The sequence below is a fragment of the Anolis carolinensis genome, unplaced genomic scaffold, assembly GCF_035594765.1.
Source record: "Anolis carolinensis isolate JA03-04 unplaced genomic scaffold, rAnoCar3.1.pri scaffold_11, whole genome shotgun sequence".
In the NCBI taxonomy this organism is placed as follows: domain Eukaryota; kingdom Metazoa; phylum Chordata; class Lepidosauria; order Squamata; family Dactyloidae; genus Anolis; species Anolis carolinensis.
This window is the reverse complement of record NW_026943822.1, coordinates 3,254,810-3,281,846: the sequence shown is the minus strand read 5'-3', so window position 1 is coordinate 3,281,846 and position 27,037 is coordinate 3,254,810. Positions and strand designations below refer to the sequence as shown.

Genomic DNA, 27,037 nt, shown 5'->3' with positions numbered 1-27,037 from the left:
CAATAAAACAACATTAAAGACAAACAAGGGATATGACAGCATCCAATAAAATAATAATAATTTAATAATTAATAATTTAATAATTTAATGTTTTAATAATAAAAACGCAAAGATACTGTGGGACTTCCGAATCCAGACTGACAAAGTTCTGGAACACAACACACCAGACATCACAGTTGTGGAAAAGAAAAAGGTTTGGATCATTGATGTCGCCATCCCAGGGGACAGTCGCATTGACGAAAAACAACTAGGCTTATACTCGAGTATATACAGTAACTTGTTCCAAGCAGCCTTGAGTCCCTATATCAATAGAGGGTAGGGCAAAATTATGCCAATAAGGGATTTAGAAGAGCAGGATCAGCATCTTAAAATTTAACCTAGAGATTAACAAGCAGCAGACAATGTGTCCAGCAGTAGCAGAATACACTCAGGAGGCAAGGACCAGTTAGTAAATATCCACCTGTCCTTTAGGCCTCATCTTTGGACAGTATCCTCAATCTTTGTGTATGTTTGCACACGTCCTCTACCTTCACAATACACTTCATGGGACTAATTAATTGTTCTTGACCTATAAAAGTTCATGCAACTATAGCAAAGCATTACGAAACACCCAAGTACTTTTCAACACCATGTTATCAAACAGGGCACGCCTGGAAGTTACAGTGCTTTTCCAAAGTTCAGTGGAACAAGAACGTACAATTCAGATGTTGGGAGAACAGTGTAGTAGTCTATCTTACTTGCTGAATTTTAGAAGGTCAATATATATCAACTGCAAGATTTCTGTGAAGCACACATTTTGAATAATTCTCAAAAGCAGTCAAGATACCTTCATCCGCAACATATATGACAAAAGACAAGGAAGGAGGACATTTTAATTTTTTTGTCGACAAGCTTACCAGGGGCAATGGTCTCCAATTTCCCCGAGTCGAGTTTCCTCGTGCTGGTACAGTGTTGAACAGCAGATCCAGTGAAAACGAGGTAAAACACTACGTCATCGTTTCCAACTTGGTCATCTTCAGTGAGCAATATGGTGATGAGGCAGTCCCCCTAAAAGGACGGGGAGAGGGGAAGGGAAGACACAAACACAAAGACTGTAATCTCAACCCGTTGAGAAAATTCATCTCTCAAATGCTGCCTTTCCCAGCGTGCCCGTCCTCAAGGCACAGAATGTAAACATACTATTTCATGTAAATACCCAATGAGCATAAAGTAATAATAATAATAATAATAATAATAATAATAATAATAATAATAATAATAATAATAATCAGTAGGCATGTCCGATCAATGAAAAAAACGTTTCAATTCTCGTTTCTAAAGTAGGGGGCGCTGGCGCTTCGATATAGAAAGTATTTCCGATTTTTTCACCCAAAAATTTCAGATATTTCCGAAAATTCGTAATGATTCTAAATGTTTCTAAAATGACGGACGCACATGCGCAATCGCCCAAAAAAAAAGGAACCGGGGGGGGGGGGACTTTTACAGGGCTCATTTCTTGAGCTATCCTCATCAACCCTAGCCCCCACCTTTGCGTCCATCGTGGAAGCTTCTGATTGGCCTGGGAGCGGCAGCCATGTTAGGCTGCGCTAAGCTCCCATTCTAGGTAGGTTGCAGAAACAAAAAAATTTTAAATTTTTTTTTTAAAAAAATGGGGGGGGGGGATTAACGAAACATTAAGAGACAATTAAAGAATGGGCCAACAATGGTTCGAATTACATTGCTGGTTGCACTGTGAGACAATGTCTCGGAATGCGTATCAAAAAGCGAGAACAATCCGAAATAATTACGATATACGATTCAAAACGATTTTTTGGACATGTCTAATAATCAGTACAAGAAAATCAGTACAAGAAAACCGCACTACAAACTAGAGCTGACAGCTGGTACAACAAAACATTGCATGGAAAGTTCCTTGACAAAATTGAAGGAAAAGCTGATAAGGAGAAGACCTGGCTCTGGCTCACAAATGGGACTCTGAAGAAGGAGACAGAAGGCCTGATCCTTGCAGCTCAGGAGCTCAAAGGAACTCCTCAAAGCACAGCAGAATCAGTACAAGAAAACCGCACTACAAACTAGAGCTGACAGCTGGTACAACAAAACATTGCATGGAAAGTTCCTTGACAAAATTGAAGGAAAAGCTGATAAGGAGAAGACCTGGCTCTGGCTCACGAATGGGACTCTGAAGAAGGAGACAGGAGGGAGAAAACCTCATTCAGTGCCCTGAATTCCTTAGTTGTCAGGACAGCTATACATCAGGTAATAAATGTTTCAGGAGTACTTTTTTCCAGTTGACAGTGCAAACGAAATTTCCACATATTTTTATGTTTTAAAAACTGGGTGAAGAGGCTTATTCAGGCACACACAAAACACTGTTATTAATATAAATTCAAGATTTTAAACAACTCCGGCGCAAAAGTGAAGGCAGATGGATTCCAGTAAGAGCCTCGGACAAGCAAGCGCTTCCAGCCGCACCGCTGCCCTTTGCCCAGAAAGAGCTAATTCTAGCATGTTTACCTTCCCTCCTTTATTATTACCCAAATAATGTCATCTGTTTGAAATCACTACCACACAAGGTGGTTATTATAATTCACTTCACTCGAAAGCAGCTAACAAATGGAAAAGCCAGGCTGCCAAGGCCCGTTTGGAGAGAAGCCGTCCAAGATCAAAGCGGGCCTCTGGCACAGGACGGCAAACAAAAGTGTAACTTAATTTCATACCTAGCTCGGATGGACTAATGTTTACTTGGCTCAATGCCCTGATATGGTACCAATGAAGAAGGGCCATTTGCCTCCACCTGAACTACAAATTTATTTATTTGTTTGTTTGTTTGTTTATTTACAGTATTTATATTCCGCCCTTCTCACCCCGAAGGGGACTCATACAATGTACATATATACATGGCAAACATTCAATGCCTTAACATAGAACAAAGACAAAGACAAACGCAGGCTCCGAGCTGGCCTCGAACTCATGACCTCTTGGTCAGAGTGATTTGTTGCAGCTGGCTGCTCACCAGTCTGCGCCACAGCCCGGGCCTAAGAAAAAGAAAAAGGTCACCTTGGTGCTGAAAATCACAAATCTTTTAACAGAGGTGCATCCAAAAATGTGCACGAGGAATGTGGTTTCTCTACAACACCATTCCTCCCAAAAAGAAGGAAAGAAAAGGGGGGATGCAGCAGTATTTTTAAGACTACAGTAGAGTCTCATTTACCCAACATAAACGGGCCGGCAGAACGTTGGATAAGTGAATATGTTGGATAATGAGGAGAAATTAAGGAGAAGTCTATTAAACATCAAATGAGGTTATGATTTTACAAATTAAGCACCAAAACATCATGTTACACAACAAATTTGACAGAAAAAGGAGTACAATATGCAGTAATTCTACGTAGTAATTACTGTATTTACAAATTTAGCACCAAAATATCATGATGTATTGAAAACATTGACTACAAAAATGCGTTGGATAATCCAGAACGTTGGATAAGCGAGTGTTGGATAAGTGAGACTCTACTGTAATTGTTTTTTATTCCAGCACCAGCTTGGGTCCCGGTGCTGCCCGGGTTAAAATTTTGAATTGTACAAAATGCATAAGGTTGTAGATTAACAACAACTCACACCATGGCAGGTTAACCCCCAGAAATTCCATCAGTACTCAAAGTCTGGGGCCCGGCAGGGCTGTGGCACAGGGTGGTGAGCAGCCTGCTGCAATAAACCATGAGATCATGAGTTCGAGGCCAGCCCATGGCGAGGTGAGCACCTATCAATTAAAAAAAATAAAAAATAGCCCCTGCTCATTGCTGACCTAGCAACTCGAAAGATAGCTGCATCTATTAAGTAGGAAATAAGGTACCACTTATAAAGTGGGGAGGCAAATTTAACTAATTTACGACGTTGGAATGAGGAAGTACCGCCACAGTGGATGATGAAGCAGCTGCTCCCCCCTGTGGCCAGAATCGAACATCCCCTCAGGAGAAGGTTAAATTGCCTCTGCGTCTGTCTCTGTTCTATGTGTATATGGGCATTGAATGCTTGCCCTATATGTATATAATGTGATCCGCCCTGAATCCCCTTCGGGGTGAGAAAGAAGGGCGGAATATAAATACTGTAAATAAAATAGATAAAATAAAATAAAGTCTGTTATGTTGGGCAAGTTTGCTCAGTTAGGGTTCAGTATGCTTTTTGGTAACAGGGTAAAATACAGCTCCCACTATGGTGAGTCAGCCTCTTCAAGCCCCTCCAGTAGGTTGAGTTAGCCATGGAGGTTCTTGTTGAAGTGAGAATGATTGTATATAGAATTGTTTAAATGTAATTGAGTCATGGTTGTGCAATGTGTGCTGGAGATTGCATCATACACTGTGTGCTGCCTACTATACCAGTGTGTAAAGGGTTAAACTTGGATTGCATCAGACAGCAGAGAATGAGATAAATAGTAGGCATGTCCGATCGATGAAAAAAATGTTTTAATTCTCGTTTTTAAAGTAGGGGGCGCTGGCACTTTGATATAGAAAGTATTTCCGATATTTTCACCCAAACATTTCGGATATTTCCAAAAATTTGTAATGATTCTAAATGTTTCTAAATTGGCGGACGCGCATGTGCAATTGCCCAAAAAAAAAAAAAGGAACCGGAGGTGGGGGGGGGGGGACTTTTACAGGGCTCATTTCTTGAGCTATCCTCATCAACCCTAGCCCCCACCTTTGCGTCCATTGTGGAAGCTTCTGATTGGCTGGGGAGCGGCAGCCATGTTAAGCTGCGCTAAGCTCCCATTCAAGGTAGGTTTCAGAAACAAAAAAAAATTAAAAATTTTTTAAAATATATTTTTAAAAAATTATGGGGGGAAAAAAATTAACGAAACATTAAGAGACAATTAGAGAATGGGCCAACAATGGTTCGAATTACATTGCTGGTTGCGCTGTGAGACAATGTCTCGGAATGTGTATCAAAAAGCAAGAACAATCTGAAATAATTCCGATATACGATTCAAAACGATTTTTTGGACATGTCTAATAAATAGCCTCTACTTAGCAAACCGCTCTGATAGTTCTGTGTGTCAAGTAAAAATCCACAGTACAATCTGTAAAAATCCAGAGTACAAAAGACTGCCATCAGAAACATTCATCTACTCTAAACCTACAGGTCTTTAAGGATGTCCAAACATCATCACAATGGGGTTTTTGTTGTTTGTTGTTCTTAACAGAAGGGCAACATTTTAAATTAAAAACCAAAGGCAGTCAACAGTTGCCAATTACACATCTATTCTGTGTGTTTACCCAGGATTATTAATACTAAGTGGCGAAGCCGCTGGTGACAGCTTGTATCCGTTCCTCTGGAGCAGCCAAACCATATGCCAGATGGTCAACAATTTCCAGCAAAACAGACCTGACACCTTTCATCAGGTTCCTTTGCAAGCGAGTATTAAGAAGAAAGGATCTCGCTTTATTAAAAGTATCCAGCATGGCACGTAGCTGGGATACAGGAGAACAATATTGCCCATTGAGGCACCCTGTTGTTTCCCCTTAAAAAGAAACTTTAAAAGTCAATTGACCCTCTAAATTCTCGGGCTGCAGGTGAAACAGTGAACAAGGTCTGCAACGTTTGTGTGTGTCTTTTTCTCTACTATTTGTAACAAGCAGGAGAAGGAAAGAGCAGTCCTCTTCTTTGAGAAAGCAATGCAAATTCACCTGCAAAAGGGATCACTTTGAAGAAGAAGAAAATGTCACCACTGGAATGAACCCACACCAATGATGAACTACAGCTCTCAATAGTCATGCCAGATGGGAAACTTTAGGCATTATGGTCAGAAAGTGACATTTTTTTAATTTAATTTTTATTAAAAGATTTTATACACAGTTCTATAAAAAAAAGAGAAGGGAAAGAGGAAAAGGGGAAGAAAACAGAGAGAAAAGAAAGAAAAGAAAAAAAAAGAAAGAAAAAGGGGGGGGATCTATGGGGTACTTGTCAGTCTTCCATTCTCATTGTTTCGGGTTAATTTTCCTCATTTATTCTTCGGTTGTAACTGGGTGGATTTGTTTACTCTAATGATTTATTATTCTCTTAATTAAGTTTTCAGTTTATGCTTTTTATATTCTTCAAAGTAAGTCCAGTCCGTACATTTCATTGCCTTCCCTTTATGTTGTCTAACCAGGAATGTTAGTAAGTCCATGTCATATATTTCCTCCAATTTGCCAAGCCAATCTCCAATGCTTGGAATATTCTGTAATTTCCATTGTTTTGCAAAAGAGATTCTTGCCGCTGTATTCATATACATAAATAAAATGTCCTCATTTCTATTAAAGTCTGTATCTTTGTCAGTTATTCCTAAAAGATAATACTCTGGTTTTAATGGAAAAGCCTTTTTTAGTATTTTCTGAACCTCTGTATGTATACCTTTCCAAAATTTATGAGTTTCCTCACACGACCACCATACATGATAGAAGGAACCCACCTGTTCCTTACACTTCCAACATTTATTTTGCACGTTTGGATACATTAAGCCTAATTTTTTCGGTGTTATATACCACCTATGAAACATGTTTAGCCAATTTTCTTTTAATTCTATTGCATAGGTATAATTGAGTTTTTTATTCCACATTTGCTCCTATTCATCAAATTTGATTTGTCTGCCAAGGTTTCTAGCCCATTTCACCATACATGCTTTTACTGTTTCGGATTCCGTCGACCATTCTAATAATTTGTTATATAAAAGTGTGATACCTTTTTTCGCATTTTTGAGTAATCTGTCCCATATCGTTTCAGTTTCATTGAAACCTATTTGACTGTCCTTTACATATTGCTCTTTGATTTGAGCATACTGAAACCACGATAAGTTAGTATAAATCTTCTTTAGGTCGTCTTGTTCTTTCATTTGAAAACGATCGTTTCTTTTTATTAAAATTTCTTTGTAAATTGGCCATTTTTTCCATCCAAGGATTTTCCTTTGATTGGCCTCCAGAGGTGAGATCCACATCGGTATTTTTTGATACATATATTTTTTGTACTTCTCCCATATCTTTATGATTGTGGATCTCACAAAATGGTCTCCAAAACCTTTCTCCACGGCTCTTTTGTCATAAAATGTCAGAAAGTGACATTTTTGATCTCGGAACAAACTCAAGTTCCTTCTGTCCAAGCATCTTGGTAGCCACACCGATCTATCCGACCTTCTCTGCAATGTCTAGACAAAAGATCCACTGTCCAGCCATCGCAGCTAATAACCACAGCTTAACTCCTTCATGAATTTGTCTAATCCACTTTCAAATTGATCTGAATTAGTGGCCATTACTATACTTTCTGGCAAAGCGCTCAAGAAATTAAACGATTTGCCACTCCTCCGCCCCGAACAGAATTGCTAATTCAAAGCCAAGGAGCATACTTTACAATTGGGATGGGAGTAGAAATTGAATGGGTTTGCAAGAAAACCAAACAGCAGGCATTTTAATATGCTCCATTATGAATCTGGGAAGGTTGCATTCCTGCAGTGTGGGGTCTTAAGGGCACAAGGAACGGCCAAAGCAAAGTGAGTCTCAATCTGACAATTTATTCCATAGCAACATGGGAAAAAAATATTCCCATTCTGCAAAGTTCCTCCTCCATACAAAACTCACGGTTCATAATATTAATATAAATATTATCATCAAGACCGATCTATACACATTGGATATAATTGGGAGGCACTCCTCTCCCAGACTCAGCTTACAGTCTTGCAGGAGCTCATCAACCGATTCAGTCTCTGAGGCAACATCCATTGCGCCTCGTGACTCTCGAGTAGACCTCATTTTGTTTACCTTGCTTTCCTTTTCCTGATTCAAGACTTTTCATCCAAGCCGTGCCGTCCCCTGTGACTCTCGAGTATACCTTGCCTTGTTGTTCAAGATTCTTGTTATCCCTGATGAACGTTTTTCCATGTGTATTACAGTTGCTGAATTTGCTACGTCTTGTTTGGATCTCTGCAACCTCGGATTACTTGCTGCCTTTGATTCCTTGAGTGGAACTATTGGGTTCTGTCTGTGGATTATAACTTTCTGAGACTTTGCTGGACTATAATTGCACAGCCAAGTGCCTTTTATTATAGACAATATATATCGGAGACTTTTTAATATTTGCTTGCATGTATATATTTAATCTTTAATAAACTGCTTTGCTTTGATACTGGTCTGAGTTTGGTTTTCAAAGTGCTAGGGTGCAACAACAACACTGGGAAAACTGGCCAGAATTATACTTGCCAAGGGCAGCAGATTTGGAAAGGGGAGGGTGGAGAGAAAGTGGATCACATAGCATGACACGAAGCTCTGGAGATACCTGTTTCTGAAATAATATAGCCCTCAGGAAAAGCAGTGGCTGAGGTCAGGCCCATCAAGAAAAGGACTTATGTCACTCATCAGCTGTGCTGCAATTTTCTGCAGATTAAACTCCTTCAAGGGAAAAATTCCAGAAGTAAGTGGAATGGAAAAAATGTTGCATTGAAGTTCTGGATGTGGTAAGCGCCCAGGAGACCAGGTAACTTGCATAACATAAAAGCAAGAACATTCCATATCTGCTTTGAGCGTTTTCAGAATATTGTTTATAAAGAATGGCTTGGAAACCAACTGGATGACTCTGGGCAAGTTATACTCTCTCAGCCCCTGAGGAAGGTGAAAGCAAAACCCACTCCAGTCTTGCTGAGAAAACCCATGATGGATTTATTTTAGAGTTACCATAAGCTAGAAATGTCTTAAAGGCATTCAACAGCAAAGTCCTTGTTATATTATTGTGATACCTCAGGCACCTTTGGCCCCTGACCCTGTGGCCATTGCTGACCAGGACGAAGAAGATTTTGGTTTTCTCCCACGTCAGCAAGATTCAACTCCTTTCCAGATGCCTTCTATTGACATTTCCGAGCCAGTGCCAATTAAGAATGCCCTTGAAACAGTGCCAGCTCTCCCAGATTCTCCTGACAGGTTAGTGTTTGATCGCAGGACTTTTTTGAAAACAGAGAGATCGCAGAGACAAAGCTTAAGGAGAAGCGCCAGATTAGCAGAGCGTGGTGACTATGGCTAAACTCAGTTCTCTTGGGAAGAATTAGGGAGTCAGGCACCTGGTGCGGTGACTATGGCTAAGCTCAGTTCTCTTGGGAAGAATTAGGGAGTCAGGCACCTGGTGCGGTGACTATGGCTAAGCTCAGTTCTCTTGGGAAGAATTAGGGAGTCAGGCACCTGGTTCAGGGGAGCTTATGAACTTCAATAAAAGTATTGCGCTGGAAACTTTCCTTTGTGGTGTCAACGTTACTTCTTACTGAGAAGCATCATTGTCTCTAGCTCCTGAATTCCAAGCAGTCTGACGGTGCGCTTACTCCTGAGTAGACCGGGCGCCGGTCTACCTTCTTGCCCAAGTTTGGACTGCGTTTCAGCTCCAGCACATCCAGCTCGTGCCTTGCCTTGAAATCCTGCTTTTGGACATTTACTCCAGAGAACATCTGTGCTACCTTGCTCCTTTTCCCCACTCAATACTCAAGCCGAGTTTGAGTGTGTTTTGGTTTCTGGACTTTGGATCTTAATACTAAGACATAAGACTTTCACTTATTGGACTAATTTTCATCTTTCCTGAAAGGTCAATTGCTTGTTCAACTTTTCTGCTTATTTTCTTTTGGAACTTTATTTGCTTCAATAAAGATATTATATTGTTATTGGCCTCTGTGTTGGTTTTCAGTGCTCTCGCTGCCCAGGGGTATAACAATTATTGTAAATCCTCATCATTCACTAACAAGGAATAGTTCCTGATGCTGAGATGAAACACTTTTTGAACACTGTTTTCCATTAACCACACCAAAACAATGTCACCCTCCCTTCTAATGTTACGCAGCCTGAAACAAAAGGAAAACGAAAGCAAGCATGGTGACCGTGCAGCATCCTCTTTCATGTCACTTTTTGTTTCGTCGGAAAATGGCATCTTTCGTTTCGTGCATCCGAATGGACAATACTAAACAAATAGATGAATGAAATAGATGAAACAAATACATCACTAAGGCAGGGTCCTTTTTACAGAGACAGTTGCTTCACATCAAAGGTCATTCCAAACCACTGCACAAATATGGGAATGGCTTTTGCCATTATGCTTGACCAAATATTCATAATTCCCGACATCCCTCACATCTCATTTTCATAAGTCCTAAAACGATCAGGCTTTATAGTTACTAGTGTGCCTTCAATCACGTCAATCAAGTACTAGGACACTTCTGTTTTCCTGTGTGTTTAGCAAGATGTCATGTCAGAACGAGAAACAAGCAGGCAGAATGCAAAACATTAACAGCTTCATGTTGCTTACTATAGATTTTGGTCAACATCAGTGTCTCTCTACAAAAGGCTACCATTTAAAACAGATGTAATTTGTTTAAAAGTTTTACTTACATACAGTGGAGCTTGCTGTGGATTAAGTTTCATGACCCAGAACGCTAAAATAGAAAATGGGGAAAAAGAGAATTGTTTTAAAATCCTTCCAACATAATCTATTTATTATATTTATAACACAAAAAACAGGTGCGTGTTTTTAAAGTACCGCAAGGTATTTGTCCAATTGACTTTTGTAAAAGGAGAAGGCTCTGAAATTCTTAAACGATTTTCAAGGATCATACATAGTCATACCAGAAAACTGTCAGGACCCAGGCTGCAAAGGCACCAATAACCAAACACAGAGGCCAGAATCTAACTAATATCTTTATTGAAGGAATATATAAGGTTAATAAAAGCAAGTATATGAAATTGTCCAAAAGCAGACCTTTCAGGAAAGGTCTCAATTAGCCCAAAAAAGCGATGTCCAATATGAATTATTAAGGTCCAAAGTTGTAATCCAATAACCGAAACACTCACTTTGCCAGGCAAAGTGAGGGGAGATGACAAGGTCCTTTAGTCCATAAACTTGAGCAAGGCTAGGAAATAACTTGATACTTGAAACAAGGCTTAAAACGTGGAACAAGGTAACAAGGAACAAGAACAAGGTCCGTGGAAGAACTTGGTAAAATCTGTGATACAAGACAATGTTTAGTCCTGGGAAACAAGCAAGGTCCGTAGGTAAACAAAGGCAAAAACAGGAGCGAAGGCTGGAAAGCAGGGCAAGGCTTGAACAGGAGCGAGGCTTGAAACGGAGCGCGCTGTCCAGACACAACTCGCTCCGGAGGTTGACGAATTGACTCCGCGAAGTTACTTCGCGGGTAAATCACCTATATAGAGTCTAACTTTCCCGCCGAAACAGTTCTCTGGGAACCAGAAACGAAAGCTAATCTTTGAGACCAGATGTTTGACTCCTTAAGGATTCTCACGAAAAAGGAGACTTAATTGGCTGAATTCTTGGCTGCTATCCTCGCACTCCTGCGCGAAGCAGCTTCCAAACCTCTCTGTTGTTTACAAAACTCATGGCGGGAGAACACAGGAGAAGTGGGCTCCGGATTTGTTTGACATACTTCTGGGTCACAACTTTCTTGCAGGTGCAAGGTTCCCAGATCTGCCTGGGAAAGATCTGGCTGAGAAAATTCCAGTTCAGACTGGGAAGGTAAAAAACCCAAGTTTTCTTCATCATCAGGCATTACAGTGTCATAAGCCGGACTACAAGGCCCATGAGTCATCACACTATCCCCCTCCTCAGGGCCCCTCCCAAACTGGGACTCTCTCCCCGAAGCGCGAGGCCGCGGTTTGGTGGGATAGGTCTGATGAAAGCGACGGGTTAGATCAGGAGCGTGAACTGTGGAGGCGTCTTCCCAAGAGCGTTCCTCAGGGCCAAAACCCACCCAGTCAATGAGATATTGCAGGCGGCGGCGGTGAAAGCGAGAATCTAAAATGTCCTCAACCTCGAACTCCTCCTCCCCATTCATCAAAACAGGAGGGGGAGCCGGTTGGTCTGTATCAGGACGCACACCATCCGCCGGAAGGAGCAGGGAACGGTGAAACACTGGGTGAATGCGCATTGAACGCGGAAGTTGGAGTTTGAAAGTCACGGGGTTTAATTGCGCCACCACTGGATAGGGGCCAATGAAACGGGCATCTAACTTCCGGCAAGGGCGGTGGGAGGGCAGAAAGCGAGTGGACAGAAAAACCCGATCTCCTACCTTGATTTCGGGGCCCGGCTGGCGATGTTTGTCAGCGTGGCGTTTATAGTCCTCCTTGGCTTGGTCTAGTTGCTGGAGCAAAAGTTGTTGTACCGCTGTGAGTTCCTGCAGCCAATCCTCTGCTGCGGGAACTTCTGAAGTTTCAATGACAGGGGGAAAGAAACGTGGGTGGAAGCCGTAGTTTGCAAAGAACGGCGTTTCTTTTGTAGAAGCTTGAACTCCATTGTTATAGGCAAACTCTGACAGTGGTAACAGAGAAGCCCAATTGTCCTGTTGGTAGTTTACATAACAGCGAAGATACTGCTCCAAGGTGGCATTGGTGTGCTCCGTTTGCCCATCTGTTTGAGGATGATGAGCTGAAGATAAGCGAGAGTCTATGCCCAATAGTTTTTGTAGTGCCTTCCAAAAACGAGAGGTGAATTGAGATCCACGGTCTGAGACTAAACTCTTGGGCAATCCATGTAGTCTAAAAACATGTTGAAGGAATAGATCTGCAGTCTCTTTGGCCGTGGGGAGACCTTCACAGGGTATGAAATGGGCTAACTTGGTGAAAAGGTCCACCACCACTAGGATCGTGGTGAATCCACAGGAAGGTGGTAGGTCAGTGATGAAATCCGCAGAAATTATTTCCCATGGGCGAGATGGGGTAGGAAGGGGGTGTAGAAGCCCTGAGGGTTTCTCCCTTCTTATCTTGGAGCGCTGGCATACTGGGCAGGTGTTGACATATTTTTCCACATCCTTGCGGATCTTGGGCCACCAAAAATCCCTTAGGATCAGATGCATGATTTTAAATAGTCCGAAATGCCCTGCTGGTTTGCAGTCATGACACAGACGAAGCGCTTTTTCCCTGCCCGGTCCGGGTGGGATATAAACATGATTTCTATAGCAAAGCAGTCCATCTTTAAGCGAAAAGGGAAAATGCAGACCTTGACGAAGTTGGTCCTGCGCCCAGGTATCTGCTTGCTGACTAGCCCTGATTTCTTGAGCACAGATGGGTCCTGGAGTAGAGGAAGTTGAACCAATGGGAGTGGATTTGGTGTTCCCCACTGTGAGCGTGGCAAAGTTCTCGGGTTGTAGTAGTTGGGATTCAAAGGTCTCCTTGCGTCCTGCAGCGTATTCCGGTTTACGTGACAGGGCGTCTGCTTGCTTGGTTTGGGCTGGGGTCACATAATGGATCTGGAAGTTGAAACGTTCAAAGAATAAAGCCCAACGTTGCTGCCTCTGATTTAGTTTACGGGCAGTTCTTAGATGTTCTAGATTTCGATGATCAGTGTGGACTTCAATGGGAAATTTGGCCCCTTCTAGCCAATGTCTCCAAGTTTCAAAGGCTGCCTTTATGGCCAGTAGTTCCTTTTCCCAAATGGTGTAATTTCTCTCTGGTGTGGTTAGTTGACGGGAGTAAAAGGCACAGGGATGAAGGTGGTCTCCCACCGGTTGTAAGAGTACAGCCCCAATTGCCACATCCGAGGCGTCCGCTTGCACAACAAAAGGGGTTCCAGGATCTGGGTGCTGTAGAATTGGCTGGGACGTGAATAATTTCTTTAGTTGCTGAAACCCTTTCTCTGCTTGATCAGTCCAGCGGAAGGGCTGTTTTCCACGGATGCAGCTAGTGATTGGGTCAGACCAGCGGGCAAAATCTGGAATGAACTTGCGGTAATAGTTCGCGAACCCCAAGAAACGCTGCACCTCTTTCTTGTTAGTTGGCGCCCGCCATTCCAATACTGCTGAAACCTTGGCTACAAGGCAATGGTTTTGGCAGTACTGTGAAGCAAACTGCAGTTCTCTGTTGGACCAGGAGATGCTTGGGTCGTGGAGAGTCAGCCACGGGATTCCCAAAATCACAGGGAAATGGGGAACCTCGGTAACAAAGAAGGAAATCTCTTCCATATGTTCCCTTATCCACATCCTGGTGGGTTCCGACCACTGACTTACGGGCCCCGTCTTGAGGGGGCGGCCGTCTATGGCTTGCACCACACGGGCATTCTTGAAGTCATGATATTGTAATCCCAGAGAGTCGGCATACTCTCTGTCAATGAAGTTGTTGGTGGCTCCGGAGTCTATCATGGCGTGGATCATGACGGGTCCCCTTTTTGCTGACCATAAGGTGACCACTAGAAGGAACAGGACCCCGGTTGGCGGCTCTTGAATGGGTTTTCTGACCGGGTTGGCGAGCCTCTCTACGCCCGGTCGTTGGCTTCCCCCGCCGGCTGTGTGCCAGCCGCCTCAGACGCCTTCGTCTCCGTGGAGGACGCCGCCGCAAGACGGGCGGCGGGCTTCCCTTTGGCTGGACACTCTCTGGCGAAGTGGCCCCCATTTCCGCAATACCAGCAGAGATTTAAGCGTTGGCGACGGGCCTTCTCGGCGGCATCTAACCTGGGTCGCACGTTGCCCAACTGCATCGGCACCTCCTCGCTCCCTCTGGGGTATGGGGTTGGTGGTGGGGGTCTCCACACTGGACGCGGCTGGACGCTGGCGGGAGCGGGGGGTTTTGCCCCAGTTCTACCGCTCTGACCACGTACCCATTGTTTCCTGTTGGCAATCAAGACTTCAGCCCGTAAACATTGGTCAATGAGTGCTTCGAGGGACTGGGGAGGGTCCACCTTGGAGATTTCTTCCAGCATTTCAATGTTGAGACCCTCCCGAAATTGCCCCCTGAGGGCTACATCGTTCCAGCCGGTGCTGTGGGCCAGCACTCAGAACTCAGCTATGTACTGAGACATGGGTCTGTCTCCTTGAAAGAGGCGCCGGAGTTTATGGCCGGCTGCCTCCAAATTGTCCTCGATTCCCCAGGTCTCCTTAAGGTGATCCAAGAAGCGTTGCGCTGTTCTTAGGTGGGAAGAGGCTTGATCGAATAGGGCCGTCGCCCAGCTGGCCGCTGGTCCGTCTAGAAGGCTGTAAACCCACGCCACCTTGATGTCTTCTTGGGGAAACTCGGCGGCACGGGCCTCTAGGTAAGCCTGGCACTGGCGGCGGAAAACTTGGACCTTGGAAGCTTCTCCAGAAAACTTAGTTGGCAACGCCATGGCCGGGAGGCGGACTCCGCGCTCCCTCAATCCTTTTATTTCTCCATCCTGCGCGTTGAGTCTGTCACGGATGCGATCCACTTCATCTTTGCTGATGGTGTAGCTGAGCGGCTGCCCAGCCGGCGCGGCTCCGGTCGACATTCTGGCCTTGGTTAATTGGTGCTTATGGGTGGCGGAGTCAAACTGTCAGGACCCAGGCTGCAAAGGCACCAATAACCAAACACAGAGGCCAGAATCTAACTAATATCTTTATTGAAGGAATATATAAGGTTAATAAAAGCAAGTATATGAAATTGTCCAAAAGCAGACCTTTCAGGAAAGGTCTCAATTAGCCCAAAAAAGCGATGTCCAATATGAATTATTAAGGTCCAAAGTTGTAATCCAATAACCGAAACACTCACTTTGCCAGGCAAAGTGAGGGGAGATGACAAGGTCCTTTAGTCCATAAACTTGAGCAAGGCTAGGAAATAACTTGATACTTGAAACAAGGCTTAAAACGTGGAACAAGGTAACAAGGAACAAGAACAAGGTCCGTGGAAGAACTTGGTAAAATCTGTGATACAAGACAATGTTTAGTCCTGGGAAACAAGCAAGGTCCGTAGGTAAACAAAGGCAAAAACAGGAGCGAAGGCTGGAAAGCAGGGCAAGGCTTGAACAGGAGCGAGGCTTGAAACGGAGCGCGCTGTCCAGACACAACTCGCTCCGGAGGTTGACGAATTGACTCCGCGAAGTTACTTCGCGGGTAAATCACCTATATAGAGTCTAACTTTCCCGCCGAAACAGTTCTCTGGGAACCAGAAACGAAAGCTAATCTTTGAGACCAGATGTTTGACTCCTTAAGGATTCTCACGAAAAAGGAGACTTAATTGGCTGAATTCTTGGCTGCTATCCTCGCACTCCTGCGCGAAGCAGCTTCCAAACCTCTCTGTTGTTTACAAAACTCATGGCGGGAGAACACAGGAGAAGTGGGCTCCGGATTTGTTTGACATACTTCTGGGTCACAACTTTCTTGCAGGTGCAAGGTTCCCAGATCTGCCTGGGAAAGATCTGGCTGAGAAAATTCCAGTTCAGACTGGGAAGGTAAAAAACCCAAGTTTTCTTCATCATCAGGCATTACAGTGTCATAAGCCGGACTACAAGGCCCATGAGTCATCACAAAAACACTCTCTCAATTTGCTTTCTGAATATTACTTTTTTAAAAGAAACAAATTGCAAGAATGATCACTATATATATATATATATATATATATATATATATATATATATATAATTTTCAACACACTACCATCAACGTTTTGAAGACATGAAATGCTGAAACCTACTTATTTACACCTTTATCTTATAGGTAAGTCCAAAATACAATTGATGGAAATGTGTCACAGCAATAATCTGGTTCCCATTTCTAGTGTTTTCTTCTGAAGGAGGTACAGAGCTTTAAAAACACTAAAGAGACAATAAACCAATTTATTTGTTTATTTCGTGTCAAAAGCATTGCATAAATAAGTATAAAAACTGATAAACAGAGGGAGTACAAGTGGCTAAATAATTTTAAACCAAAAACAGGCAACAGCAACTGCATTGTCTGTAGCTTTACATCAGTGGTTCCCAAACTTATTTGGCCTGCTGTCCCCTTTCCAGAAAAAAAATGACTCAGCATCCCCTGGAAAGGGGGCGTGGCTTAGAGGGTTGGGCGTGGCTCCTGCTCAAGAGGGCGGGGCTTACCTCTCCCCTAGTCCAAGATGCAGGGCTGGGAGGGGGATGTGGGCAGGGCCACAAATGGGCGGCCAGGACTGGGATGGGCGGAGTTACGAGCTCTGAGGCAGGACTGAGCTTCTATCCCTGTCCTGCCAGGACACAGGGGGCGGGGCTAGAGGAGGGGGCGGGGCCTCTTCCCAAGTGCCTGATGGGGCTGAACCTTTATACCTCGCCCCCGTGTTCTAACAAGCGCCTCAGGGGAGGTCTACAGAGTCTCAGCCCTGTCTCGCGCTCTTTGGAAGAGGCCCCGCCTCCACCACTAGCCCCGCCCTTTAGTCCTAAAAGGCCTGTCAGGAAAGATATAGAGGCTCAGCCCTGTCTTGTGCTCTTGGGAAGAACCCCCCCCCATCCCTAGCCCCACCCTTTAGTCCTAAAAGGCCTCTCAGGAGAGTTATAGAGGCTCAGCCCTGTTTCAGGCTCTTGGGAAGAGGCCCCGCCTCCACCCCTAGCCCCACCCTTTAGTCCTAAAATGCCTCCCAGGAGAAGTATAGTGGCTCAGCCCTGTCTCATGCTCTTTGGAAGAGGCCCCACCCCTGCCCCAGCCCCACCCTTTAATCCTAAAATGCCTCCCAGGAGAGTTATAGAGGCTCAGCCCTGTCTCATGCTCTTGGGAAGAGGCCCCGCCCCCACCCCTAGCCCCACCCTTTAGTCCTAAAGGCCTCTCAGGAGAAATATAGTCTCAGCCCTGTCTCATGCTCTTTGGAAGAGGCCCCACCCCTGCCCCAGCCCCACCCTTTAGTCCTAAAATGCCTCCCAGGAGAGTTATAGAGGCTCAGCCCTGTCTCATGCTCTTGGGAAGAGGCCCCGCCCCCACCCCTAGCCCCACCCTTTAGTCCTAAAGGCCTCTCAGGAGAAATATAGTCTCAGCCCTGTCTCATGCTCTTTGGAAGAGGCCCCACCCCTGCCCCAGCCCCACCCTTTAGTCCTAAAATGCCTCCCAGGAGAGTTATAGAGGCTCAGCCCTGTCTCAGGCTCTTGAAAGAGGCCCCGCCCCCTTCCCTAGCTCCGCCCTCTGTGTCCCAACAAGCGCCTCATGAGAGGTATATATTCTCAGCCCTGTCTTGGACTCTTGGGAAGAAGCCACGCCCACTCCTCTACCTCCGCCCTCTGTGTCCTAACAGGCGCCTCAGTGCTCAGCCCTGTCTCGGGCACTTGGGAAGAGGCCCCGCCCCCCCTGGCCCCGCCCCATGTCATAATAGGTGCCATCACCGCCCCCTGGATCGCTCCAGCGCCCACTTTGGGAATCACTGCGTGAGGCAGGGCATGGTGGGCAAACATACAGATGCTGAGTTGTTTGTTCTGCTCCACAATCGCACCAAGTGGAGGATTCTTTAGGTCGTGCCATTTTGCCAGGTTGTCTTTTGATCTGTCCACTCCACTTCTGGGTCTGTTCAGGGACTTCCATGTTGCCCATTCTTGGAGGAAGGAAGACCCTCGTGGGGGGCCATCCAGTTGGAATTGCCTGGTTTAGCTTCCCAGAGGGATATTCTTGCTGTTGCTGGAGGAACATCAAGAGGAGTGGTGGTTCTCATGAAGCTTTTCCTTGATTTGAGTCTACTGGGAGGAGGCTGGTAGCCTTGCAGTGGGTGGCTTGCACAGTGTTCAACCTTATTTCGCTCACTGTTAGCAACTTCCTGTTGCTAATAGAGTCTATCAATAGGTGTAGGTCGGAGACATCCTGTGATTGTTCTGCATGTTTCATTCAGTGCTATATTCACTTGCTTTGTGTGGACAAAATTGTGCCAAACAGGACAGGCAAGCTCAGCAGTTGAGAAAGACAAGTCCATGGATGATGTTCTTATTAATTTTGGGCATGTACACCATGCGCTGCCAGTAAGTTTTCATAGGATGTTATTACGTGTAGCTACTTTGTGATTGGTGTTCATACAGTGTTTCCTAAACATTAGTGTCCGATCAAAGGTGACACTGAGATATTTAGGATGGCAACAATGTTTGAGCTCTTGGCTTCCCAGGTAGCTTTCAATTGCCTGTTGCCTTCACGGTTCCATAGGTACCCTGTTTCCCCTAAAATAAGACATCCCCAGAAAATAAGTCCTAGTAGAGGTTTTGCTAAATTGCTAAATATAAGGCCTCCCCTGAAAGTAAGACCTAGCAAAGTTTTTGTTTGGAAGCATGCCTGCCAAACAGAACACCAGAGCATGCAGGATCGGTAAATGTACATACCATAAAGTGTTGTACATGGAAATATGGTAGTAACAAGAAATTCTTGATAGGATTCACAGTTTGTCTGGTTATGCTGGTTTGTGATGACAACTACTGTATAGTATATAATAAATGTTCATTTTTTGTTCAACAATAAATGTGAATTCTTCTTCATGGAAAAATAAGACATCCCCTGAAAATAAGACCTAGAGAATCTTTGGGAGCAAAAATTAATATAAGACACTGTCTTATTTTCGGGGAAACACGGTAGAAAGCACACACTTGTGTCTTGGCAGGGTTAGGCTTCAGGTGGTTATCTTTGGGGTAGATGGAAAGATCTATCAGGGCATTAGTACCGTATATACTAGAGTATAAGCCGACCCAAATATAAGCCGAGGCATCTAATTTTACCACAAAAAAACAACTGGGAAAACATTGACTCCAGTATAAGCCGAGGGTGGTAAATTTCAGAAATAAAAATAGATACCAATAAAATGACATTAATTGAGGCATCAGTAGGTTAAATGTTTTTGAATCTTTACATCAAGCTCAAATTTAAGATAAGCCTCTCCGACGCTGATCAAATCATTATTCTCATCTTCTTCAATGTAAATGTGCTTATGTATCCTTTTAATAATAATAGTAGAGTAAAATAATAGATATAATAATAAAAATAATAATAAATACAGGAAAATAGTACATGTAATAATAAATAGAGCAAAATAATACATGCAATAATAATAAGATCAGAGTGAAATAATAAATGTAATAATAATAATAATAATAATAATAATAATAATAAATAAATAATAAATAACATCACACAGTCCTAGACACTTGGGAAGTGTTCGACTTGTGATTTTGTGATATGAAATCCAGCATATCTATCTTGTTTGCTGTGTCATAATAAAATAATAATAATGATAATAATAATAATAATAGAGTAAAATTAATGTAATAGTAGCAACAATAATAGAGAAAAATAATAAATGTACCATATATTCTTGAGTATAAGCTGACCCAAATATAAGCCAACTAGGACCCTCACCTGATTATAAGCCAAGGGGGGCTTTTTCAGTCTTAAAAAAAGGACTGAAAATCTAGGCTTATACTAGTATATACAGTAAGTTGGCTATTAACCAACCAATGAAGGCTCTAGCAAGTGTTGAGAGCCGAATTGCAAAAGAATAATAATAATAATAATAATAATAATAATAATAATAATTTTATTTTTGTACCCCGCCACCATCTCCCCAGTGGGACTTGGGGCGGCTTACAGATATAAAGCCAGCATACAGTATACAGTTTTCCAAAAACACACAAATACATTTAAAAAGGCATTAAAAATCACAGAACAGGGAACAGACGTATGTAAAGGCCTGGCCAAATCCACATTTCTGATGACCTGTTTTCTGCTTTTCTTTGTAACTAAGTTAGAGCCTTCTACTTCCTCCAGAGCTTCGGTGGAAGTAGAATTTGTCCATTTTTTTTCCATTTTAGATACTTCCCTTTTCATAACAGCTCTCAAAATACTTGTGTTTTCTGAAACCAGACAGAGAACCCTTGCACAGGTTTCCTAGAAAACTATCCTTTGATGCCAGTCATTCAAACACAGTTTGCAAAGCATAACCATACTTGGTTCTCTCTTACCTTGATGGCGCTTTGTTCGTGCAAACCCAATTATTAACTGTTCCTTAAACGTTTTCAGAATCTGATCAAACTTCTCCATGTATGGCATTTGTTATCAGTATGTTGTACAACTGTTACGTTATACAATTTTCCCGTTTTTCTCTGCCAAATGTACAACTGTTTCTAACATATTAAACAAGAGAGTGTCTCCTCGTTCTGGCAACAGCGTTCTATCTTCCTCCCCGTCATCCATCCCTTAAAGATTTTACAGTAAAAATACAGCACTGTCAACACAAAATGTTACGGCTATTTTTTAGGAAAAGTGGAAGTTGTTCATAAAGTTGGTCTGAAGGACCTATAGATTCCTAGACGGTCTATTTATTTATTTATTTACAGCATTTATATTCCGCCCTTCTTTCTCACCCCGAAGGGGACTCAGGGCAGATCACATTACACATATAGGCAAACATTCGATGCCTTTTAACATAGAACAAAGACAGACAAACATAGGCTCCGAGCGGGCCTCGAACTCATGACCTCCTGGTCAGAGTGATTCATTGCAGTTAATTGTAGCTGGTTTGCTCTCCCGTCTGCGCCACAGCCCCGGGCTGATTTGTAAATACAGTAGAGTCTCACTTATCCAACATAAATGGGCCGGCAGAACATTGGATAAGTGAATATGTTGGATAATAAGGAGGGATGAAGGAAAAGCCTATTATACATCAAATTAGGTTATGATTTTACAAATTAAACACCAAAAACATCATGTTATACAACAAATTTGACAGAAAAAGTAGTTCAATAGGCAGTAATGCTATGTAGTAATTACTGTATTTACTAATTTAGCACAAAAATATCACGATGTATTGGAAACATTGACTACAAAAATGCATTGGATAATCCAGAGCGTTGGATAAGCGAATGTTGGATAAGTGAGACTCTACTGTAATCAAATCCACACAAGTCACATCTACAAATGTGGGGGGAGGGTCAATGTACCATTAAAAAAAGTTAAAGCAGAGTCAACTGTATAATGCAAATACAGTAGAGTCTCACTTATCCAACACTCACTTATCCAACATATCCGAACAAAATCTGGCTACCAGTATTAAAAAACTCTAAAATCAAAACAGTAGATGGGAACCAACACTCTGAGGGCAGAGGACAGCTAATGACTGAACAAAGGATGCCCCCAGGCAAGAGACAAAACCTTTCCAATGCTAATTAGGGTGATTAACTGAAACATGAATGCTGGCTTCCCAGTGACAAAGGACTCTTGCCACACCCTGGACTCTACACAGATATATATTCTTTCCTTTCCTTACTTAGTTTATCCATACCTCACAACCTCTGAGGATGCCTGCCATAGATGTGGGCGAAACATCAGGAGAGAATGCTTCTGGAACATGGCCACACAGCCCGAAAGACATACAACAACCCTGTGCTCCCGGCCATGAAAGCCTTCGACAACACAATATGGCAATACATTTGGAATTCAGTTCAAGACTCTCAGGTTGCATTTTGAGGAGGTTTGCTTTGTACATGGAAGATTTATGAGCAATTCCTGTTGAACACAAGAAGTGAGAGGCTCTGTCTGAACAAGATTTCCAGTGGTAGAGGCAGCATCAGATGCACTGATTAAGTTCTGTCTCTTATGAGCAAACCAGATTACTTACAGTTGTAAACATTGAAGAATTCCAGAAATGATGCATACCTAGTTCAATGGCCTGATTTACACCAGGTAGAGAAGTCAGGCTGAGTAAGGAGATATGGATGGCTGTGTTCACACAAAAGAGTCTGACATCAGAGAGAGAGAGGCAGGCAGCCCACTTTTCTGCACACATCTCTCTTTTCTGTAAAGGAAGCTCTATTTACTACAAACCACTTGGCTACACGACAAGGATGACTACATTACGGACACAACAAGCCAATTCCTTGCAGACAGACAAGACCGACTCTTGGCGTGATCCAAGGATGTTATGCAAGGAGGACTTCCTGGGGCAAAGGAATCACAGAAACAAATAAGGAACTGCGTCCATAAATGTCCTATTCATAGGGGACAAGAGCAGAGACCACAGGGGTGGGAGGAAAAGGGGCTGGAAGAAAGCTTAAGTCTAAACAAAAGGACAATTGTATCACGTCCTTGACACTAACAAGGATGTTTGCTGAGCTCCGAGGGATGCTGAGCACCGTCAGGGATTGCTCAGAGCGTGGAAGTCATTTGGCCCTGCTTCTCAGAAACAGTCTGGATGGAACTTGGGTCTTTCCCCTGCGCCAGTGGCTTTCAAGCTGTGTTCTGAGAAATGTGGAGGAAGATCAGTAAATATGGACAAACGTTCCTCAACAGCGGCTTGTTCACCATTATTAATCTTCTACCACTGGGAAGAGATGGGAAGATTCCAGCACGCTGTGAGAATTCACATAGACCAGTGATTCCCAAAGTGGCCACTACCGCCCCCTGGTGGGCCCTGGAGTGATCCAGGGGGGCGGTGATGGCACCTGTTAGGACATGGGGGCGGGGCCAGAGGAGGGGCGGGGTCTCTTCCCAAGTGCCGGAGACAGGGCTGAGCACCAGAGGCGCCTGTTAGGACACGGGGGCGGGGCCAGAGGAGGGGCGTGGCTTCTTCCCAAGAGCCCGAGACAGGACTGAGAATCTATACCTCTCCTGATGCGCTTGTTGGGACACAGAGGGCGGAGCTAGGGAGGTGAGCAGGGCCTCCTTCCACGAGCCTGAGATAGGGCTGAGCCTCTATATCTCTCCTAAGAGACCTTTTAGGACTAAAGGGTGGAGCTAGAGGTAGGGGCGGGGCCTCTTCCCAAGAGCCTGAGACAGGGCTGAGAATCTATACCTCTCCTGATGTGCTTGTTGGGACACAAAGGGCGGAGCTAGGGAAGGGAGCAGTGCCTCCTTCCAAGAGCCTGAGATAGGGCTGAGCCTCTATATCTCTCCTGAGAGGCCTTTTAGGACTAAAGGGTGGAGCTAGGGGTGGGGGCGGGGCCTCTTCCCAAGAGCGCGAGACAGGGCTGAGCCTCTGTATACCTCCCCTGAGGCACTTGTTAGAACACGGGGGCGGGGTATAGAGGTTCAGCCCTATCAGGCACTTGGGAAGAGGCTCCGCCCCCTCCTCTAGCTCTGCCCCCAATGTCCAGGACAGGGATAAAAGCTCAGCCCTGCCTCAGAGCTTGTAACTCCGCCCATCCCAGTCCTGGCCGCCCATTTGTGGCCCCGCCCACCTCCCTCTCCCAGCCCTGCATCTTGGACGAGGGAGAGGCTCAGCCCCGCCCTCTTGAGCAGGAGCCACGCCCACCCCTCTAAGCCACACCCCCTTTCCAGGAGGCGCTGAGTCATATTTTTTTCTGGAAAGGGGGCAGTAGGCCAAATAGTTTGGGAACCACTGACATAGACCATTCATGAGACCAGTGATCCTTGCCCAACCCGCTGATGCGCCCAACTGGCACCGCTGACCATTCCCAATCCCGACCCCAGTCTTGCAGCAGATGCTTTGTTTTGCACTGAAACTTGCTGGGCACAAAAGAATTACAACTGCTCAGCAACTAAGAGGCTAAGCTGTGACATAAGCAGTTCCCTCAAATACTCCCTCCGGCAGTGTAATCTCAGAACTAACTCGACCACAAGGGCAAACTGGGCCACCACTTAAAAGCACCACGAGAGTAAACAGTGATGAAGAATATAAAAAATACATCAGTCAGCACTTGCTCCTTGAATCCAGTGGTTCTCAACCAAATGTTTTGGCCTTCAACTCCCAGAAATCCTAACAGCTGGGAAACTGGCTGGGATTTCTGGGAGTTGTTGACCAAAACACCTGGAGATGGACCCACAGGTTGAGAACCACTGCTTTAATGTGTCAATGTGGCAAAACGGTTGGGATGCTGGAATGGAACGTTGCAGATCCAGCTCAAGTCTTCCCAACCGCTAAGAAACCTATAGAAGGCTAACACTGAGTGGGTCACACCCGTCTCCCCACGTAAGAACCACGAGATGATCTCATTGGGAGTTGTAGTTTGATGACGCACCAGCACTCTTTGGCAGAGAAAGCTGAAGGTCTCATAAAACTAACACTCCCATGATTCCATAACATTGAGCCATGGCCATTAAAGTAGTGTCAAGCTACACTCAGTGAAGCTACACCCATGAAAAAAATGTTGATAAATGAAACAAGGCACCTTCTATCACACATTAACCTTACATTGCACTTTTATAACTGTTACCAGTTCTCTGATTTCAATGTTGTTGCCGTTAAGCTAGGCAAGGTCCTACAAACTAGTGGGCCTTCTTTAAACATGGATTCTGCACTCACAGATTCAAGTACCCGTGGTTAGAAAATACTAGCTGTGCCCGGCCACGCGTTGCTGTGGCGAAGTCTGGTGGTATGGGAAATAAAGTATTGAGGAATTGGTGGGAGTTAAGGTAAAGGGTCAAGGTTTTCTCCTGACATTAAGTCCAGTTGTGTCCGACTGCACACTGAAGTGGATTATATGGCAGTGTGGAGTCAAGATAATCCAGTTCAAAGCAGATAATATAAGATTACAAATGGGTTATATAGCTGTGTGGAAGGGCCTTGAGTCTACACTGCCATATAATCCAGTGCAAATTAGATAATCTGTGGAAGAAGCCTAAGTGAGGCGTAAATCTGCCTGTCCCCTTGGCTGAGTTGGTTGCTAGGAGACCAAGTGGGCAGAGATTAGTTCTCTAACTGGCAGCAATTGGATAAAAACAATGATTCCTTTCCCTCTCATTAGGACTTTATTTTTCTTATCTTTTTGTTGTATCAACCTTGAGGCATGGATGATGGGTTGTGTTGTCAAATTTCGAGGATGGGGGACCTATAGTTTTGTTGTTTTGTTGGTCGCCGTGATGCCATCACTCTTTTTTATATATAGATATTGGTTATCCCTTTTGGATATTCATTGTACCGTAAACGTTGCTTATCCACTATTGCAACCTCATTGTTTTTAACCTGATGTTTTAATTCTGCGTTGTGTTTTTTAACTTATTGTGTATATTTTTTATTGGTTTTGTTTTTGTCCTGATGTTTTATATTTTATCATTGTTTGTATTTTGATTTTGCTGTAAGCCGCCCCGAGTCCCCTTCGGGGGAGATGGAGGCGGGATACAAATAAACTTATTATTATTATTATTATTTATTATTATTATTTCCCTCTTTAGTCTGTTCTTTCAATACGGCCCTTTTAAGAGGTAAGAGTTTTGTTCATAGGCAGTTCATGGTTGAACAAATATAACAATTTCAAATCAGGTCCATCTTTTTGAAACACTATGTACTCTAAAAACACCATGTCAGCATGTGCCTGCCCAGCATTTACGAATAGGGAGCATGACCATCTGTGGTCACTGACCATTGCTCATCTGATGCCGTGAATCCAAAAGACCCACTGTACTTGCAAACAGATAAAAGAATAGCAAATTTCTGTAAAATATGAACAAGCCAGATTTTTTTTAGAATAGCTAGAAGTTCATTTCCTGTAATCAGCCCATGTAATATTGTTGCTTAAAGTACAATAAACCAGACAACTATGGATAAATGTACATCTATAGATACAAATATACTGTACACACATTTTCCACACCACGTACAGTAGAGTCTCACTTATCCAAGCTAAACGGGCCGGCAGAAGCTTGGATAAGCGAATATCTTGGATAATAAGGAGAGATTAAGGAAAAGCCTATTAAACATCAAGTTAGGTTATGATTTTACAAATTAAGCACCAAAACATCATATTAGACAACAAATTTGACAGAAAAAGTAGTTCAATACGCAGTAATGTTGTAATTACTGTATTTACGAATTTAGTTCCAAAATATCATGATATATTGAAAACATTGACTACAAAAATGGCTTGGATAATCCAGAGGCTTGGATAAGCGAGGCTTGGATAAGTGAGACTCTACTGTATCTGCTTCATACATGGAAGATGATAGATATACAGGAATGTGTGCAAGTTTCCAAGAATACAAGTTAGTGAGAAAACTACCTGGAGACTACCTATGAACTGCCCTCTTGAGCAGAAGCCACGCCCACCCCTCTAAGCCACGCCCCCCCTTTCCAGGGGGCGCTGAGTAATATTTTTTCTGGAAAGGGGGCCGCAGGCCAAATAAGTTTGGGAACCACTGTCTTAAATCAAGAAACGGCTTCCTAAGATCTACAGAGATACTCGCAGGAAAACTTCAGTAAGCAAGAGTCCAAAAGTGGCAGGCTAAAATCCGGAACCTCCATCAGTTGCTAATACCGGATGAGAGACTCCCTCCTGGACACACAGATGACTGGACGACTTGGAAGGCACTGAACATATGGCGCCCTGGCACCACGAGATGTAGAACCAACCTTAAGAAATGGGGCCACAAAGTGGAGTC

General features: G+C 43.7%; 1 protein-coding gene across 8 annotated transcripts in view; it reads right to left on the bottom strand.

Annotated features, from left to right (window-relative positions):
* akap13 (A-kinase anchoring protein 13) overlaps positions 1–27,037 on the bottom strand; it is a 329,870-nt gene that overhangs the window by 215,214 nt on the left and 87,619 nt on the right. For all 8 annotated transcript variants that reach the window (XM_062963356.1, XM_062963358.1, XM_062963363.1 and 5 more), the window contains exons 3-4: positions 10,386–10,429; positions 897–1,047 (exon numbers count right to left, since the gene is read on the bottom strand). In XM_062963356.1, coding sequence (XP_062819426.1) covers positions 897–1,047; positions 10,386–10,418 — 184 coding nt within the window. In that variant the 5' untranslated portion in view covers positions 10,419–10,429. The remainder of the gene's footprint in view (positions 1–896; positions 1,048–10,385; positions 10,430–27,037) is intronic.